Source organism: Mobula birostris, chromosome 6 (assembly GCF_030028105.1).
Source record: "Mobula birostris isolate sMobBir1 chromosome 6, sMobBir1.hap1, whole genome shotgun sequence".
Taxonomy (NCBI): Eukaryota; Metazoa; Chordata; class Chondrichthyes; order Myliobatiformes; family Myliobatidae; genus Mobula; species Mobula birostris.
Genome location: NC_092375.1, coordinates 23,731,690 through 23,748,934, shown reverse-complemented (window position 1 = coordinate 23,748,934; position 17,245 = coordinate 23,731,690). Strand labels below are relative to the sequence as shown.

Sequence of the window (17,245 nt, the reverse complement as noted above, 5' to 3'; positions counted from 1 at the left end):
AGCTGTCAGAGTGCATGGGGATACTGAGTGAAAAATCCAGCCACAAATTCTCAGTTGGATTGAGGTCTGGACTCTGACTCAACGACTCCAGGACATTAACTTTGTTATTTTAAGTCACTCCTGTGTTTTGGCTTTAAGCTTGGGGTCATTGTCCTGCCGGAAAACAAATCTTCTCCTAAGTCACAGTTCTCTCACAGACTGCATCAGGTTTTCCTCCAGGATTTTCCTGTATTTCGCTGCATTCATTTTACCCTCTACCTTCACAAGCCTTCCAGGGCCTGCTGCAGTGAAGCACCCCCACAGCATGATGCTGCCACCACAGTGCTTCACAGTAGAGATGGTATGTTTTTGATGACATGCGGTATTTGGCTGATGCCAAATGTAGCATTTAGTCTGATGACCAGAAAGCTCAATTTTGGTTTCATCAGACTATTGAACCTTCTTTCAGCTGACTTCAGAGTCTCCCACATGCCTTCTGGCAAACTCTTATCTGTATTTCATTTGTATTTTTTTCCAACAGTGGCTTTCTCTTTGCCACCCTCCCATAAAGCTGCAACTGGTGAAACACCTGGGCCACAGTTGCTGTATGCGCAGTCTCTCCCATTTCAGCCTCTGAAGCTTCAAACTCCTCCAGAGTTGTCACAGGTCTCTTGGTGGCCTCCCTCACTAGTTCCCTTCATGCACACTCACTTTGTTTTTGAGGCCAGCCTGCTCTAGGCAGATTTACAGCTGTGCCATATTCTTTCCATTTCTTGATGATTGACTTAACTGTACTCCAAGGGATATTCAGTGACTTGGAAATTTTCTTGTGTCCATCTCCTGACTTGTGCTTTTCAATAACCTTTTCACAGAGTTGCTTGGAGTGTTCTTTTGTCCTCATGGTGTTGTTTATGCTAGGATACTGACGCACCAGCATCTGGCCCTTCCAGATACAGGTGTAGTTTTAGTGTATTCCCCACAATCAATTGAAACATCTTGACTGCACACAGGTGATCTCTATTTAACTAATTATGTTACTTCTAAAACCAACTGCCTGCACCAATGATGATTTGGTGTGCCATAGTAAAGGGGGTGAATAGTTATCAATTATTATGTGTATTATATTTGTAATTTATTTAGATCACTTTGGAGACATCTGTTTACACTTTGACACAAAAGAAACTTTTACTGTTGATCAGTGCTAAAAAAGCCAAATTAAATCCACTGTGATTTGATGTTGTAAAACAATAAAACATGAAAACTTTCGGGGGGGTGGTGGGGCGCGTGGTGGTGAATGCTTTTTATAGGCACTGTAAATACGTACAGATAGGTTAATTGGTCATTGTAAATTGTTCTGTGATTAGGTTAGGGTCGGGGTTGTTGAGTGTTGCTGAGCAGTGTGGCTCTATATATACACACACACACACACACACACACACACACATACACACACACACACACACACACACACACACACATATACACACACACACACACATATATATATATATAGGCCGGCATAATGGTACAGCTGTTTCTCCACCATTGTGATGATCTACGTTCAATCCTAACTTCATTGGCATCAGACTTACCAGAACTTCATTCTGTAACACAGGCATTAATGCAATGTTTTACAGCACCGGCTGTAAGATCGGGGTTTGATTCACATTGCTCCTGTAAGGAGTTTATACATTCTCCCCTTGACCGTGTGTGTTTTCTCCAGATGCTCCAGTTTCTCCCCACGTTCCAGGGATGTACAGGTTAGAGTTAGTAAATTGGGGTCATGCTATGTTGGCACTGGAAGTGTGGTGACATTTGCAGCCTGCCTGCAGTGTAATCCTGGACTGTGTTGGATGTTGACACAAAATCAGCACATTTTTGTCATGGTCCGGTCCATGAAATCCGCATTCTGGTTCACGGTCCGGTTCATCGATCCTTATTCCGGGTTTTCCTGTTTTCCCTTGTCCCATTGGGTGCCTTAATTGAGGCACCTGATTCTCATTTTGGGCTAGCACATAAATACCTTTGCAAACCAAGGATTCCCTGCTGAACTGTTCCCTTCCCTTCCCCATCCGAATTCCTGACAGTTCCCTCGGCAGTCATCCTGGCCCTGTGTCCAAGAAAGGGTCCCAGCCCTGCTTCCTAGAAAGCATCCCGGCCCTGCGTCCTAGGAGGGTCCCAGCCCTGCACTCCAAGAAGGGTCCTGGCTCTGTACCCAAGTGTCTAATCAAGCCGAGTCCAAGAGCTGAGCCAAACCTAGTCCAAGAGTCACATCTGTGCTGGAGATTTCTCGTCTAGTCCAAGCCACACCCAGGAGCCTCGTCCAGTCCAAGCTACGTCCAAGTATCTCGTCTAGTCCAAGCTAAGTCCTAGAACCTCGTCTTGTCCAAGCTTAGTCCAAGAACTTCGTCCTGTTCAAGTCATGGCTTTGTGTTCTCGTCCTGTGCTGGAGTTCCCTCGTCTAGTCCAAGCCACATCCAAGAATCTCATCGAGTCCAAGCCACGTCCAAGTATCTTGCCTAGTCCAAGCTAAGTCTGAGAACCTCGTCTTGTTCAAGTCATGGCTTTGTGTTCTCCTCCTGTGCTGGAGTTCCCTCGTCGGGTCCAAGCCTAGTCCAAGAACCTCGTCCTGTGCAGGAGTTTCACGTCCAGTCCTGTAGTCACGTCTTGTCCTCGCCTAGACCTGGGGACTGAGCCCGCGTCAAGACCCAGGTTCCGGGTCCCCGTCCAGCCTCTGGCTCGGAGTCCTAGCCCAGGCTCCTAGTTCCAAGTTCCTTGTCTTGGTCCCGCTTTCCTAGTCTTAGTCCTAGCCCAGGCCCGATGTCCTTGTCTCGTCCAGGGCCTGTGTCCATGTCCCGCGTCGTTTCTTCCTGACTCCCCTTGCTTCCTTGATAAACCTTGTCCTGTTCCTAGTACTTCAGTGTCTGTGCCTTGCATTTGGGTCCGCTCCCAACGCCCCCTTATGACAATTTTATTGCATGTTTCGATGTTTTTGTGATAAACACGGCCAATCTTTATCTTTGAATACAGACTTCATCAGAAAATATGCAGAGAACTGTGTATCAAAGAAGTTAATCCAGGTCTTCCCCATACGGAAACCACGGACAAACACAGAGACCCAATTCCTACTGAACTTTTTTCTTTTATCTCAATACGTGTAACAATAATAGATCAGCCATAGTCATAAGACATAGGAGCCAAGTGAGGCCATTCAGCCCTGCTTTACCATTCAATCATGCTGATTTACGGTATTTTCACTCTCAACCCATTCTCCTGCCTTCTTCCCATAACTTTTGATGCTTATACTAATCAATAAATGATCAACCTCCATTTTATATAAATACTTGGCCTCTACTGCCTTGACAATGAATTCCACAGATTCATCATCTTTTGGCTAAAGAAATTCCTCTTCATTTCTGTTCTAAAGGGATGTCCTTATATTCTGTGGCTGTGCCACCTGGCCCTAGACTCCTCCACTATTGGAAGGAGCCTGTCCATGTCCACTCTATTTCGGCCTTTCAATGTTCTAATGATATTGCCACTCATTCTGCTAAACTGCAGTTGAGTTCAGACCCTGAACTATCAAACGCTCCTCATACATTGACCCTTTCATTCTTGTGATCCTCTTCTGGATTCTCTCCAATAAAAGTACATCCCTTTCTTAGATAAGGAGCCCAAAGCTGCTGAAAATACTCCGGACAATGCCTTATAAAGCTTCACTACCTGTGGTTTGTGCAGACTTTAGCGTTCTCCCTATGAATCCAGGAGTCTGGTTTCCTCTCAAATTCCAGACACCTGCACAGATATCCCACCCTGCAAAAACTCATTTCAGGGAGGTAGCACCCCCGCCCCCTGCAACCCCATATTGCCCCCCCACCCCCGGTTGACCTCCAAGGGTGTATGTAATACTTTGTTTAGTGATTTTGTCTAATCTATAAAGCAAGTTGGGTATATGCAGAAAATGTGACATTAAAATATGTACTTACATTATATTAACATTTTTTTTCTCTATTACAACTTTAAGCAAGTCTACAGGGAGTTTGGCCTCATCACGTAGGACAGGGGTGCCCAACCTTTTTTGCACCGCGTACCGATTTAATATTGACAATATTCTTGTGGACTGGCCGACTGGGGGTGGGGTGGGGTGGGGGGGTGTTGATAATCACGACCGGAATATAGGTGATAAGTCAACTATGAGTCACTTATAAGTGGCTAATACATTCAATTTCGTTTCTAAAAGGGTTTATCTAACCAATTTAATATTAAACACTCAACACATATTTTCCTCGCATGAATATAGTGATAAGTCAATAGCATCATAACATTTTAAGTAACGTTTGGATATTAAACACACCGCATATTTTCCCCGTATGAATCATTGCAACAGACCAATATCGCTGAATCAGTGGGAGCCCTGGGCTTGTTTCCCCGCAACAAGACAGTCCTATCAAGGGGTGACGGGAGACAGCGATACTCGAATGGGGTTCCTTATGTCCAGTCTATTCCGCAATTTAGTTTTCGTTACATTCATCGCAGAGATATGTTGGAAATGGAAGCAACGTTTTCAGTGCTTTCGTGGCTATCTCAGGATATTGAGCCTTGACTTTGATCCAGAATGCCAGCAGAGACGTTATGTCAAACATACTTTTCAGCCCACCGTCATTTGCAAGCTCGAGGAGTTGATCTTCTTCCCGTGCTGACATGGATGACGCGCGGGTAATGACCTCGCGTGCACTCGTTCAACAATGTGTGACAGGGAATGAGGAAAGGTGCAGCTGAATCATATCACCAAATCATATAGTTTCCTTGCGGCCCGGTGGTTGGGGACCAATCTTAGCACAAAGAGAGACCAATCAGGATGATCGCTCTCCCTCTCCCTTTCTTTCTCAAAAAATCGATTTCCGGGATATTGTATATAATTTCCGGGCATCAGGGAGCCACTATCGATATGTGGGGAGACTCCCGGAACTTCCGGGAGAGGTGAAGTGTCTGCTTGCAGGGTAGTAGGCTAACTGGTCACTGTAAATTGCCCTTAGTGTGTAGGTGAGTGGTAGAATCCAGAGGCAATATATGGGAACACAGGCTACAAATGATTCAACTGCTGGAAGAACAGCGATTCGGCGACAACGCTGGAGGGCAATGGAGGTAGGCGGTACGCACATGGTGGGCCGAATGATCTCCACCTGAGAATTTGCATGTATGAATAATCAGGTTCGATGGCGTATTTTTAAAACGAAGCGAGACGCCCGCACAAAGGCTGCTGGACGTCCTTGGTTAGATTGCAATGTGTGAACACAGAAAGTTTTACAGCGTGTCAGTGCGTCCCACGGCTCAGAGCTGGGCACCATAATTCCCAATTCTCCGCACACATTTCATTACCTGTACACCCTGTTGGGGAGACTTGGCAATTAAAGGCGGAAACAACCCAACCAACGCAAGGTGGGGGGGGGGGGAGGGAATGGCAACGGCTGGGCGACGTCCTTGTTCTGTGCGGCATCAAACGAGAGTGGACTGCCAAGAGCTGTAAAATGATTCGGGTAGGGGTGACCAGAAGTTGCTGACGAGCCAGCGGTGCGATTTGCGACTTACCACTCACTAGAACTCGCGGCGGCGCCTTCATCCCTCCGCTCACTCGTCCGCCGAGGCGCTAACTTGGTTTCTCACAAGGGAGGGTGGCGATCAGCGGCCAAGACGGCGCTGCACAGACTCCCCGGCTGCCTCTGGAATCCGACCTTTGGCTGGACACGGAAAGCAAGTTCTCGCTGCGACTGTTGGGACGTATCAGTGGGCAGGTTTCATTTCCTCCTACGCGTCAGGGAGGGACTGGGGCAGGGTAATTGCCTCCCTAGTGCAGGTATGGCAGGAGAATGCCGCGTCGATGATAATCCGAGCAGCAATTTAAACTGTGGTGATGGAATGATCTGGAATGATCTGAGTAAGGACATAGCTAGTGGGCTGAAAAGACTCCTTCCACAGGACAAGAGGAAAGACATTTAATAGAGATTTATGAGGTAATTTCCGCACACAGAGGATAGTGAATGAGCTGCCAGAGGGAGTGGTAGGGGCAGGTACAACTTTGCAGCATTTAAGAGGGTACATGGAGGTGAGGGGCTTGGAGGGTAACCAGGTGAACGAGCAGGACAACACTGTCATCAAAGTTGGGCCAAAGGGCCTGTTTCGCTGTGTTGTTCAATGAACAGGACACTAAAGGCCAATTTATACTTAAGCGTCAAATCGACGCCGTAGGTACGGTGTAGCCGCGTACCCTACACCGTAGCCTGACACGCACCTCCCAAACAATGTAATTACATGTCGCAGCGACACAGACCGCAACAACTGTGATTGGTCTGCTTGGTAGCATCGCATTTCCTCCTACACTGCAATAGCTTCCCATTGGGCGACTGAAGGGCAGGGAAGGAACTCTGGCGTCAATGCTTTCCATAAAGCTTTACAGACCTCCGAAATTATGGAGGACCCTGTGCTTGATCCCAGTTTGTTGCTAGCTACTGCAGCCTGTTGACTTCCACCTGAAGCTAAAACTCGAATGGTGATTGCCAGTCTCTGAGTATACTGTGCGTACACAGATGCGAAATAAATGGTTGCAGACGATGAACCAATTCGTCAAATCTACCTGCCGATATCCGAAAATATTTGAAACGCATTTCCTTGTCCATGTCTCTCAGTGGCCGGACAAGCACAGAAAATTCACCCTCCTTCAGTTTCAGTCGCCATTGTTTGAAGTTTCAACATGAAGAGACTCAACACAGTGACATAGAAACCCCAGTGCCAACTAGCATTTTGGCACTGAATTGCAGAGCGATGCAGACACACCAATGCACAGGTATAAATACTCACAACGGCTACGGCATAAACTAGTACACACAAGTATAAATCAGCCTTAACTCTGATGCAGGTTTGCATCCTGAAACATTGGCAGTTCCTCCTCTCCACTCATATGCTGCTGGACCTGCTGAGTTTTCCAGTAGATTGTTACTTTCTTGTAAATGTCATTGAAATCTGAGAGTTTATAATAGAGTTACACAGCAGAAAAATAGGTGCTTCAGCCTGTCTCATCCAAGAACTCTAGCTAGTTGGTCTCATATGCAACATTTGCCCCATCTCTCTCTAAATTGTTCAGTGGATATATTTGAAGTGGAGGCAGATAGGTTTTGGATTAGTAAGGGTGTCAAAGGTTATGGGGAGAAGGCAAGAAAATGCGTTTGAGGAGGATAATAAATCAGGCATGATCGAATGGTGGAGCATACTCAGTGAGCCATTTGGCCTAATTCTCCTCTTGTCTTATGGTCTTAAAGTAGTTATGGAAAGAGGCATAACTGGTCCACATGTTCAAGATCTAAATTAGGGCAAGGCAAATTTTGACGGTATGAGACAACAGCTTGCCAAGGTTGTTTGGATTAGATTGTTTGCAGGCAGAAGAATTGCAGTGGGAGGTTTCAAAATGTGAGGTAGGTTGCTCTGCATGTTTTCTGTTAGTGAAGAGCAAGGCTGGCAAAGGTAAAGAGCCCTGGACGATGAGGGCATGGAATAAGCAGGCATCGGTCACCTACAGGCAGCTGGAATTAAGTAAATCCCTGGAGGAGTATAAGTGATGTAGAGGTGTCCTCAAGAAGGAAATCAGGAAGGCAAAAGCAGGAAGAAAAGATCAGGGAAAACCCAGAGATTTTATAGGCATGTTAAAGGAAAAAGAGTAACTAGGGAGAGGCTGTGGCACCTCAAAGATCAAAGGAAACACGTTGGTGTGGAGCAGCAGAACCCCGCAACCAGGGGTCTTTTTAAAAGGAAAAGAAGATATTTTATCAGTTAGTATGTGGTTCCTTGTCCTGTGAAACTCAGACTGAGTTCTGTGCATCGTGAGTGATTTCAGTTCTTCAGGATCCTGTACAGTTTGCCTGAGCTCTTGTTAGTTTTGCTGGTTAATTTCTGTGATAAATCTTTTGTTTCGTTGGAGTCGCCGAAGCCTCTGTGATTCCTGCACTCGAGTTCGCTAGAGACCCTTATATGGGCAAGATCTTTAATGAATATTTCTTATCCGTTTTCACCGTGCAGAAAGAGTTGAAGACTTGGAACCAGGAAAAATAAATGGGGTGGTTTTTGGAATGAACTGCAGTGGCGGGGGCAGGGGGGGGGAGGTAGGGCTGGATGCCTTGAAAAGTATGAAGGTAGACAAATCTCCAGGACCTGACCATGTAAATCTGAGAACACTGTGGGTGACTAGAGATTAAATTACGGTTTGCAATTTGCCAGGACATTGTAGTGAAGCCATTTTCTGGCATATCTGATCTTGGTCAGAGGAGGCCAATTCTACAAATTTACCAAATATCGGCAGGAGGAGAGAGAGCAGCGTGCCTGTGCGTGTGCAGCCCTCCGGTGAAAAGTGATATCGTATCTGTTAAATAGGGGCCGTGGACAATTCTGATTTGATGGAGAATGGACGTGAAAGCACAGAGGAACATCTGGAGAAATTTCTGAAATGCTCGTTTGCTGCTGTCGTTACTGTGTGGTCGGGAATCTTTCGGAGGGTAGGCCTCAAAATCCCCAGCTTTGCCTGCTGTTGGCGACTGAGGTTGAGGTCGAATCGTTCGGACAGAAATGGCGCTGTACTCGGTGTTGGAGAGCTGATTAGAGCTCGAAGTTTTTGGATGACTCAGAGTCGGACTGTGGTCGGCATGGCAGAGAGAGTTTTTCTTCCTTCTCCTGTCTGCATGAGATGTGGGACATTTGAGAAACTTTGAACTTTTACTGTGCTCATGGACTTCTTCATCAAGTTATGGTATTGTTGTACTGTTGTAACTATATGTTATAATTATGTGATTTTGTCAGTTTTTTCAGTCTTGGTCCTGTGTTTTGTGATATCACACCGGAGGAAATATTGTATCATTTCTTAATGCATGTATTACTAAATGACAATAAAAGCATTCTTCAGATTCAGATTTAATTATCACTTGTACATTAAAACCTACAGAGAAATGTATCATTTGCCTTAACAAATAACACACGCCAGGATGTGCTGGTGGCAGCCTGCAAGTGTTGTCATGCATTCTGGTGCCAACATAGCACATCCCCAATGCTCTGCAGGAGCACAGAACCAAAACACATTAAGCAACAAATCAAAACAAGCCCCATTCCTCTTTCCCACCCATGTAAAGTTCAATGACCCCAGGACAGGTGTCTTCAGCCTTCAGCTTGCAGTGGACTCACAGATTTGCATTTGTTCGATATCTCCAAAAGGATACCTTTAAATCACCCCAAAACTGAGAGAATACCAACCCACATCTACTGAACCTGTCCCTATATTTTACCCCTCTAGCCTCCAATGTCAGCCTATGCTTCATAAAGCTCAGTGTGCAAAACTGAGTATATTTAAACCAACACACACAAAGTGCTGGAGGAACTCAGCAAATCAGGCAGTGTCTACGGAGGGGAATAAACAGGCGACATTTTGGGCTGAGGCCCTTCATCAGAACTGTCTGACTTGCTGCTGAGTTTCTTCAGCCTTTCGTGTGTGTGTGATGCTGAAGATCTTCAGCATCTGCTGAATCTCTTGTGTTTCCATTTACTCCAAATAATGTGTTCAGGCAAGCTGGCTTGTAACTACACCCTGAGCAGAAGGACAATGTTTTATTAGGGAAATGCCGGAAAAGAAAGGAATAATTCTTCATGGAGGAAGTTCCATATTACATATCAATGTGCATTTTTTTTCTAATACTGGTGTGTTCATAAAGTGGGATTGTTTGTATGTTGTACCCTTATCTTTAAGCTAATTCACCCTTGCCACATACTTTTCCCCTAGGTCTTACTTTTATTTTCTACTCACTGTATTGTGTGATTATTTTTATTCATAATTAAAATATACAAAAAAGAAACAGCGATAAACTTTTATATTCATGATTATTACATTCAGTTGTGTTAACTTATTGTTTGAAACCATAGCTCCGTTGTTACTTATGTCAGCCACTGAGGAGATATAGAAATCTATGGAATTTGTTGCCACAAGCGACTGTGGAGGTCAAGTCATTGGGTGTATTTAAGGCAGAGATAGATAGCTTCTTGATTAGCCAGGGCATCAAAGGGTGTGGGGTGAAAGCAGGGGAGTGGGGATGACTGGGAGAATTGGATCAGCCCATGATTGATTGGCAGAAAAGACAATGGACTGAATGGCCTACTTCTGCTCCTATATCTTATGGTCTTATACATTGTGTTGGCGTGTGGCCAAGTGGTTAGGGTGTTCATCTAGTGATCTGAAGGTCGCTAGTTGGAGCCTTGGCTGAGGTAGCGTGTTGTGTCCTTGAGCAAGGCACTTAACCACACATTGCTCTGCGACGACACTGGTGCCAAGCTGTATCGGCCCTAGTGCCCTTCCCTTGGACAACATCAGTGGCGTGGAGAGGAGAGACTTGCATCATGGGCAACTGCCAGTCTTCCATACAACTTTGCCCAGGCCTGTGCCCTGGAAACCTTCCAAGGCGCAAATCCATGGTCTCACGAGACTAATGGATGCCTATAAAGAATACTATTTTTGAGGAGCTTCCCGAGGGGGAGGTGGGGCCTTAGCGGAAGTTAGAGAAGTCGATGTTCATGCCATCAGGTTGGAGGCTACCCAGACGGCATATAAGGTGTTGTTCCTCCAACCTGAGTGTGGCTTCATCTTGACAGTAGAGGAGGCCGTGGATAGACATGTCAGAATGGGAATGGGACGTGGAATTAAAATGTGTGGCCACTGGGAGATCCTGCTTTCTCTGGCGGACAGAGCGTAGGTGTTCAGCAAAGCGGTCACGCCATCCCCTTCTCGCAATTCCTCCGTCTCCACCGCATCTGCTCTCAGGATGAGGCTTTTCATTCTAGGACGAGGGAGATGTCTTCCTTTTTTAAAGAAAGGGGCTTCCCTTCCTCTACTATCAACTTTGCTCTCAAACGCATCTCCCCCATTTCACGTACATCTGCTCTCACTCCATCCTCCCGCCACCCCACTAGGAATAGGGTTCCCCTGGTCCTCACCTACCACCCCACCAGCCTCCAGGTCCAACATATTATTCTCCGTAACTTCCGCCACCTCCAACTGGATCCCATCACTAAGCACCTCTTTCCCTCCTCCCCTCTCTGCATTCCGCAGGGATCGCTCCCTACGCAACTCCCTTGTCCATTCGTCCCCCCCATCCCTCCCCACTGATTTCCCTCTTGGCACTTATCCGTGTAAGTGGAACAAGTGCTACACATGCCCTTACACTTCCCCCCTTACCACCATCCAGGGCCCCAGGCAGTCCTTCCAGGTGAGGCAACAATTCACCTGTGAGTCGACTGGGGTGATATACTGCGTCCGGTGCTCCCGATGTGGCCTTTTATATATTGGCGAGACCCGACGCAGACTGGGAGACCGCTTTGCTGAACACCTACGCAGCAGTTTCTGAGATACTCAAACCAACCAACAATCATTGCACAGTCACTTGGATCACATTTCTTCCCCATTCTGATGGTTTGTATGAACAACTGAACTAATTGACCCTGTCTGCATGGTTTTATGCATTGACTTGCTGCCAGATGATTGGTCAATTAGATATTTGTATTAACAAGCAGATGTACAGACGTATTCATAAAGTAACCACTGAGTGTGGTTAAATCAATAGTTCCCTACACACCCATTTTCCTTTTCTGGGAAAGCCTCTTAAACAATGTTGAGGCCATCCCTGGTTACGAGTGAGTGACCCATTATTATTATTATCTATAGTTAGAAAAAACTCAAAAATCACTCAAAACCTCCACAGTTCAATGAAAGAACAATTGCTAAAAGAGGTTAAAGAGCGAGGAACCTAGTTTTGCCATGCACAGGAATTCTTTTGTGTGAGTACATCAGACTGTTAAAATTAGTAAAATTACAGGAGTATGTTCATATGTAGGGCTGTTGATAAATTGGGCATTAGTAAATCAGGGACAACATATAAACATTTTCTGTGCATTCTTAAAACATTTCAATAAGACATCAGTGGGATGCTTTCCCTTCCCAAATAATTGTCTGCTTTTAATCTACAGTCCTGAGTGCACTGCAGTTCACTGTTCCAATCCAGCAGGGTGATTTTATATTGAATGGAACAGTTTTGCGTAACTATATCTTTTCTCTGCACAGATGTATCTGTAAGTAGTTACACACAAAATGCTGAAGGAACTCAGCAGACCAGGCTGCATCTATGGAGGGGAATAAACAATCAACGTTTCCAGGGAGACCCTTCATCAGGAGCAGAAAGGATGGGTGAAGAAGCCAGAATAAGAACATGGGGGAGGGAAGAACGTGGGGCAGAGTTAACTTTATGGGCTGAATGGCCTCACTCTATTCCTATGTCTTATGGTCTTTGGGAAAAGCAACAAAGGAGGAAAAGTTTGATTGGAGAGGAGAGTGGATCACGGGAGAAACGGAAGGAGGAGGGGAACAAAAGAGCTGTGTGGGCAGGGGAGGAGAAGTGAAGGGGTAAGATAGGACCCAGAATGGGGAATAGAAAAAGAGACAAGGGGGAGGTGGAGAAATTACCAGAAATCAATGTTCACATCATCATTTTGGAGGCTTTCCAGATGGAATATGAGACGTTCCTTCTCCAACTGGAGAGTGACCTTATTGTGGCAGTACAGGAGGACATGGACAGACATGTCAGAATGGAAATGGAAAGTAAAATTAAAATGCGTGGTCACTGGGAAATCCTGGAGTGATGGTACTCAACAAAACAGTCCCCCATTCTCCAACAGGTGACATACAGCAGAATCTCTACATTGGGAGCCCCCGTGTTAATATTACCTGGAGTTCAAAAACCTGAAATTCCTCAAAACAAGGCCGACATTTGTTGCACTTTCTGGTTGATATGGTTACTCAGCAGCTCCACACCTGAAGAAATCTCCTTTCCCTTATTGGAACTTCATATTGTTCAGACCCCATGCCCATTTGGCTGACTCGTAACCATTTTCCAGTGGTGCAGTAACCTAGTCATTCGGCATTTCGGGCCGAGTCCCTTCAGCAGGTGCTGATGAAGGGTTGACTATACTCTTTTCCATAGCTTTTGCCTGGCCTGCTGAGTTCCTCCAAAATGTTGTGTGTTTTGATCTGTTGAAAAGGCCTGCTTGTATTTACCCCATCTATATACCCCTGTAGCAGATTCAGGTGGGTCTGAGCACAATTGCAGACAGAGACAGTGACAGTGTTGGCCAAATGACTTCAAACTTTACTTCAACAGTCAGAAGCACTCAGCACAATTGTCTTACCACATTCACTTGTTCAGATTCCAACTAAAATACACAGGTAACTTAAGGGTTCACAGAGGATATAACAAAAAGGCTTCAGAAGATCCAAAATCTTCTCACAAAATCCAACGCCTCAGAAGGAAATCGGGCAAGTCAGTCCACAAAACAAAGGGGACCAAGATCCCAGGTAAGTCTTTTCACAGTACCGACACAGGTAAATAAATACACAGAGAGTGACTAACTCTAGCAGTTGACTCTAACAAGCAGAGTGAGTATTACGACTGAGCAATTGGTCTGTATCTTGTTTTACGGCGGTTGGCATCTAGCTTGATGGTGCATTACCGCCTGAGCAATTGGTAGATGCAGCCACCACCCTTAAACAACTCTCAATCAGTCTCAGGTGTGTTTCAAGTCCAATAGAGACTCCTCCCGGTGATTGAGGTGGGGATCTCTGCCCAGACAGGTGACACCATTGCACTTGGAGGTGTCAGTGCCACCTGCTGGGCACTCAAGGTGTTGCAGCATTCCCCTCTGCGGCTGACGTCAGGCAGCCCAGGATGGTCTGAGTGATTCTGGTAGAAATCTCTAATGAGGTTTGAATCCAAGATGTGATGAGATGCTACCCAGGAGCATTCCTCAGGCCAGTACCCCGCCCAATCCACTAGGTATTGGATACCCTGGTCCACCCAGCGTGCGTTAAGCAGCCTCCAAGCTGTGTTGACTGGGCTGCCTGCAACAAAACGGGAGGGTGGGGGCAGGGAAACAGGAGGAGAGGTGTAAACTGGTTTAAACAGGGAGATGTGAAAAACAGCTCACCCGGAGTGACCTCGGCAGGGCCAGCTGATAGGCCACTAGGTTAGCTCATCTTACTATCTTGATAGGTCTAACATAGTGGGGCGAGAGCTTCCTGGAGTCTGTGGGGGGGGGGACGGACAAATGCCGTGTAGTCAACCACACCCGCTGACCAGGTGGGAAGGTCTGAGTCTCCAGATGGCCTGGCGCTGAGGCACGTGTGAATGCTGCGTGGGCTTTTCGCCAGGCCCTCCTGCACCTTGCCATGGCTGCCCTGCCTGCTGTCTCGGAAAAAACGGAGGAACAAAGACATACCGGGCTTCAAAGGATGACGTACCTATCAGTGCGTTGTCCAGTTGATTGTGGGCCACTTCTGCCCATACCAGCATCGAGCTCTAAGACCCCAGGTTATCTGCGGCACAGCAGTGCAGGTACTATTCCAGCTCCTGACTGACACTCTCAGTTTTCCCACTGGACTGAGGATTGGAATCTGAGGACAAACTCACAGAGGTGTTAGACAGTGAGCAAAAAGCCTTCCAGAACTTGCAGGCAGACTGCGGGCCACGGTGTGACATGATGTCCTCCAGAATCCCATGATGTCACACCACCTCTGTCATCACCAAGCTTGCAGTCTCCTTAAGTCGCAGAACAAAATGCACGCCTTTGGAAAAACGGTCATCCAGGACTAAGGTGACTGCGTTACCTAATGAGGGGAGGAGAAAGACCAGTGACGGACTCCAGGAACACGTGGGACCAAGGACGCTGGGGGACAGGCATGGGTGCAGGAGGCCAGGTGCAGCTTGTGTGGAAGTCTTCTGGGTGGAACAGACTGCAAGCCCGAACGCACCCGGTAACATCCTCCTTCATCTGGGGCCACTGGAAGTGATGTCCGATGAACTCTACCGTCCTCTGAACTCTGGCGTGCCCCACCCTGGGTGAATTGTGCCCCCACTTCAGCACCCGAGGGGGTACAGTTGCTGGAACATAGGGGCACCCTGGCGGGCCTTCGCCTGAGTTACGATCCGCCAGTTGGGCCTGCCAGATCACGTCCTCCAGCAACAGCCGTCCTTGTCCCACCACCCAAGTAGGAGAGATGATGCTCTCAGCCTTGAGGTCCTTGGCAAAAATTGGCATGAGAGCACACCTGCCTTCGTATTCCTAGATCCTGGGTGATAGGCAAGGACAAAAAAATCAAACCTGTTAAATAAAAGAGCCCTCCTGGCCTGGCGTGGATTTAATTGCGTGGCCTCCCTCAGGTACTGTGGTTTCTGATGGTTTGTCAGGACCTGGAAGGGATGCCCTGCCCCTCCAGCCAGTGCCTCCACTCCTCCAGGGCAAGTTTGATGGTCAATAGCTTCCTGTCAGCAACACTAGCTCTGTACTGTGGGTGAACGCTGTCGGGGGAAGAAGGCACAACGGTAGGTCTTACCGTCCACCGCAGACTTTTGCGACAATACTGCTCCCACTCCCACATCAGAGGCAATCACCTCCACGGTGAATGGTTGAGTGGGGTCATGGTGTGTCAGAATGGGAGCAGAAGTGAACCGGGCCTCCAACATAGCAAATCTTCCTGGGTTGCAGGAGCCCACGGGATGTGAGTTCTGGTGCCACAGGTGAGGGCCATTATCCGGGCTGCAACAGAGCTGAAATCCCAGATGAAGCATCTATAAACATTTGAGAACTTCAGAAGATGCTGGCCCTGTTTTGGAGTTGAGGGTTTGGGCCAGTTGAGGACAGCTTGGACCTTGCCAGGATCCATGGACACATTTGCAGGTGAGATGTAAAACCCCAAAGACGAAGTACGAGCCACGTGAAAATCAGATTTCTCCAACTTGACGCATAGCTGGTTCTCCAGGAGACGCTGTAAAGCCTGCTGGACATGAAGAATGTGCTCCTGAAGGGTCCTGGAGAAAATTCGGATGTCATCAAGATATACAAAGTCTGACCGGTTCACCTTGTCACAAAGAACATCGTTCACAAAGGCCTGATAAACAGCTGGGCAGTTGGACAACCCAAAAGGCATTGTCAGATATTCATAGCACCCGCTCGGGGTGCTAAAATCAGTTTTCCATTCATCCCCTTCCCTTATGCAAACTAAGTGGTCGACATTACAGGTGTTGAGTTTGGTGAGGACCATGGCGCCTCTGAAGAGGTCAAAGGCAGTTGATGTGTGTGGGAGGGGATACTTGTTCTTAACAGTGACCCTGTTTAACTCCATGTAATCAATACGGGGCCTCAGCTTGGTGTTCTTAGAGACAAAAAAACAACCTGCAGAGGCCGGTGAGGTTGAGGGGTGAATGAGACCGTTCAGTAATGTACTCCTCCACTGTCCTAGTCTCAGGAATGGAGCGTGCATACAACTGACCTCTGGTGGCATGGCTCCAGGCAGCAAGTTAATGGCACAATTGTAGGGAGGCAGTGATGAGGCCTTAGCTTTGGACAAAAGTTCTGCCAAATCGAGATATGGTTCTGGTACCTTGGTCTTTTCAGACTCCCCCAAGATCTGACCTCTATGTGTCCAATCCAGTCGCTGAATCTTCCCCTTTTCTGGTGCTCCCAACAGTAGGACCTGGAGGGATACAGTCTGAACCCATGAAAGGAGCCTTCCCTCTGACCAGGCAGACTGGGGACCATGAACACGAAGCCACGGCTAACCTAAAGCTAGGGAGTCTTTCGGAGTGTCTACTAAAAAGAATGAGATCAGTTCAGAGTGATTTCCTATCAACATTTTCACAGGTCCGGTCATGTGCTCGAGCTTTCCTGACCCCAGAGGGTGCCCATCCAAGGCTTGAACAGAGAGTGGGTGAGGGAGAGGGCTTACTTAAATGGGCAGGTTCGGCTGTCTTGCCCGAGTGAGGTCCATTAGGTTCTCCTCTGTACCTCAACCCACCAGTGCTTGGAGCCTGACCGGATTTTTCCACGCCTCACCCCAGATCAGCACTGTACCCAGCCGTAGACGTGCTAGGGATCTAGATGTTTTCACTGATTCACTCGCCAGAGTCGCTCCCTCCTCCGGTGAGCCCTGGCTGTTCCCTGAAATTCTGGGCACTGCTTGCAGAAGTGCCCAGCGCCATCGCAATTACCCTTGATTCCCATTCCTCTGGGGAAAGGCAGGCCTGGCCCAGCTGCATCGGTTCCTCTGCAGTTGAATGGGCTGAACTGGGGGCAAGGCGGTAGGTTCCCTGGCCTGCTCCCTCTGCCTCTCAGGTACACCTTGGTGCAGACAACACCCCCC

The 17,245-nt window shown here is 47.3% G+C and overlaps 1 protein-coding gene across 1 annotated transcript in view; it reads right to left on the bottom strand.

The window, feature by feature from the left end:
- The window catches only part of LOC140198855 (protein FAM3B-like), a 42,054-nt gene extending 36,300 nt beyond the window's left edge, over positions 1–5,754 (bottom strand). Inside the window, exon 1 of the mRNA XM_072260014.1 lies at positions 5,569–5,754. Within this exon, the coding sequence (XP_072116115.1) occupies positions 5,569–5,599 (31 nt within the window). The 5' untranslated portion in view covers positions 5,600–5,754. The remainder of the gene's footprint in view (positions 1–5,568) is intronic.
- Positions 5,755–17,245: the final 11,491 nt, after the last annotated feature.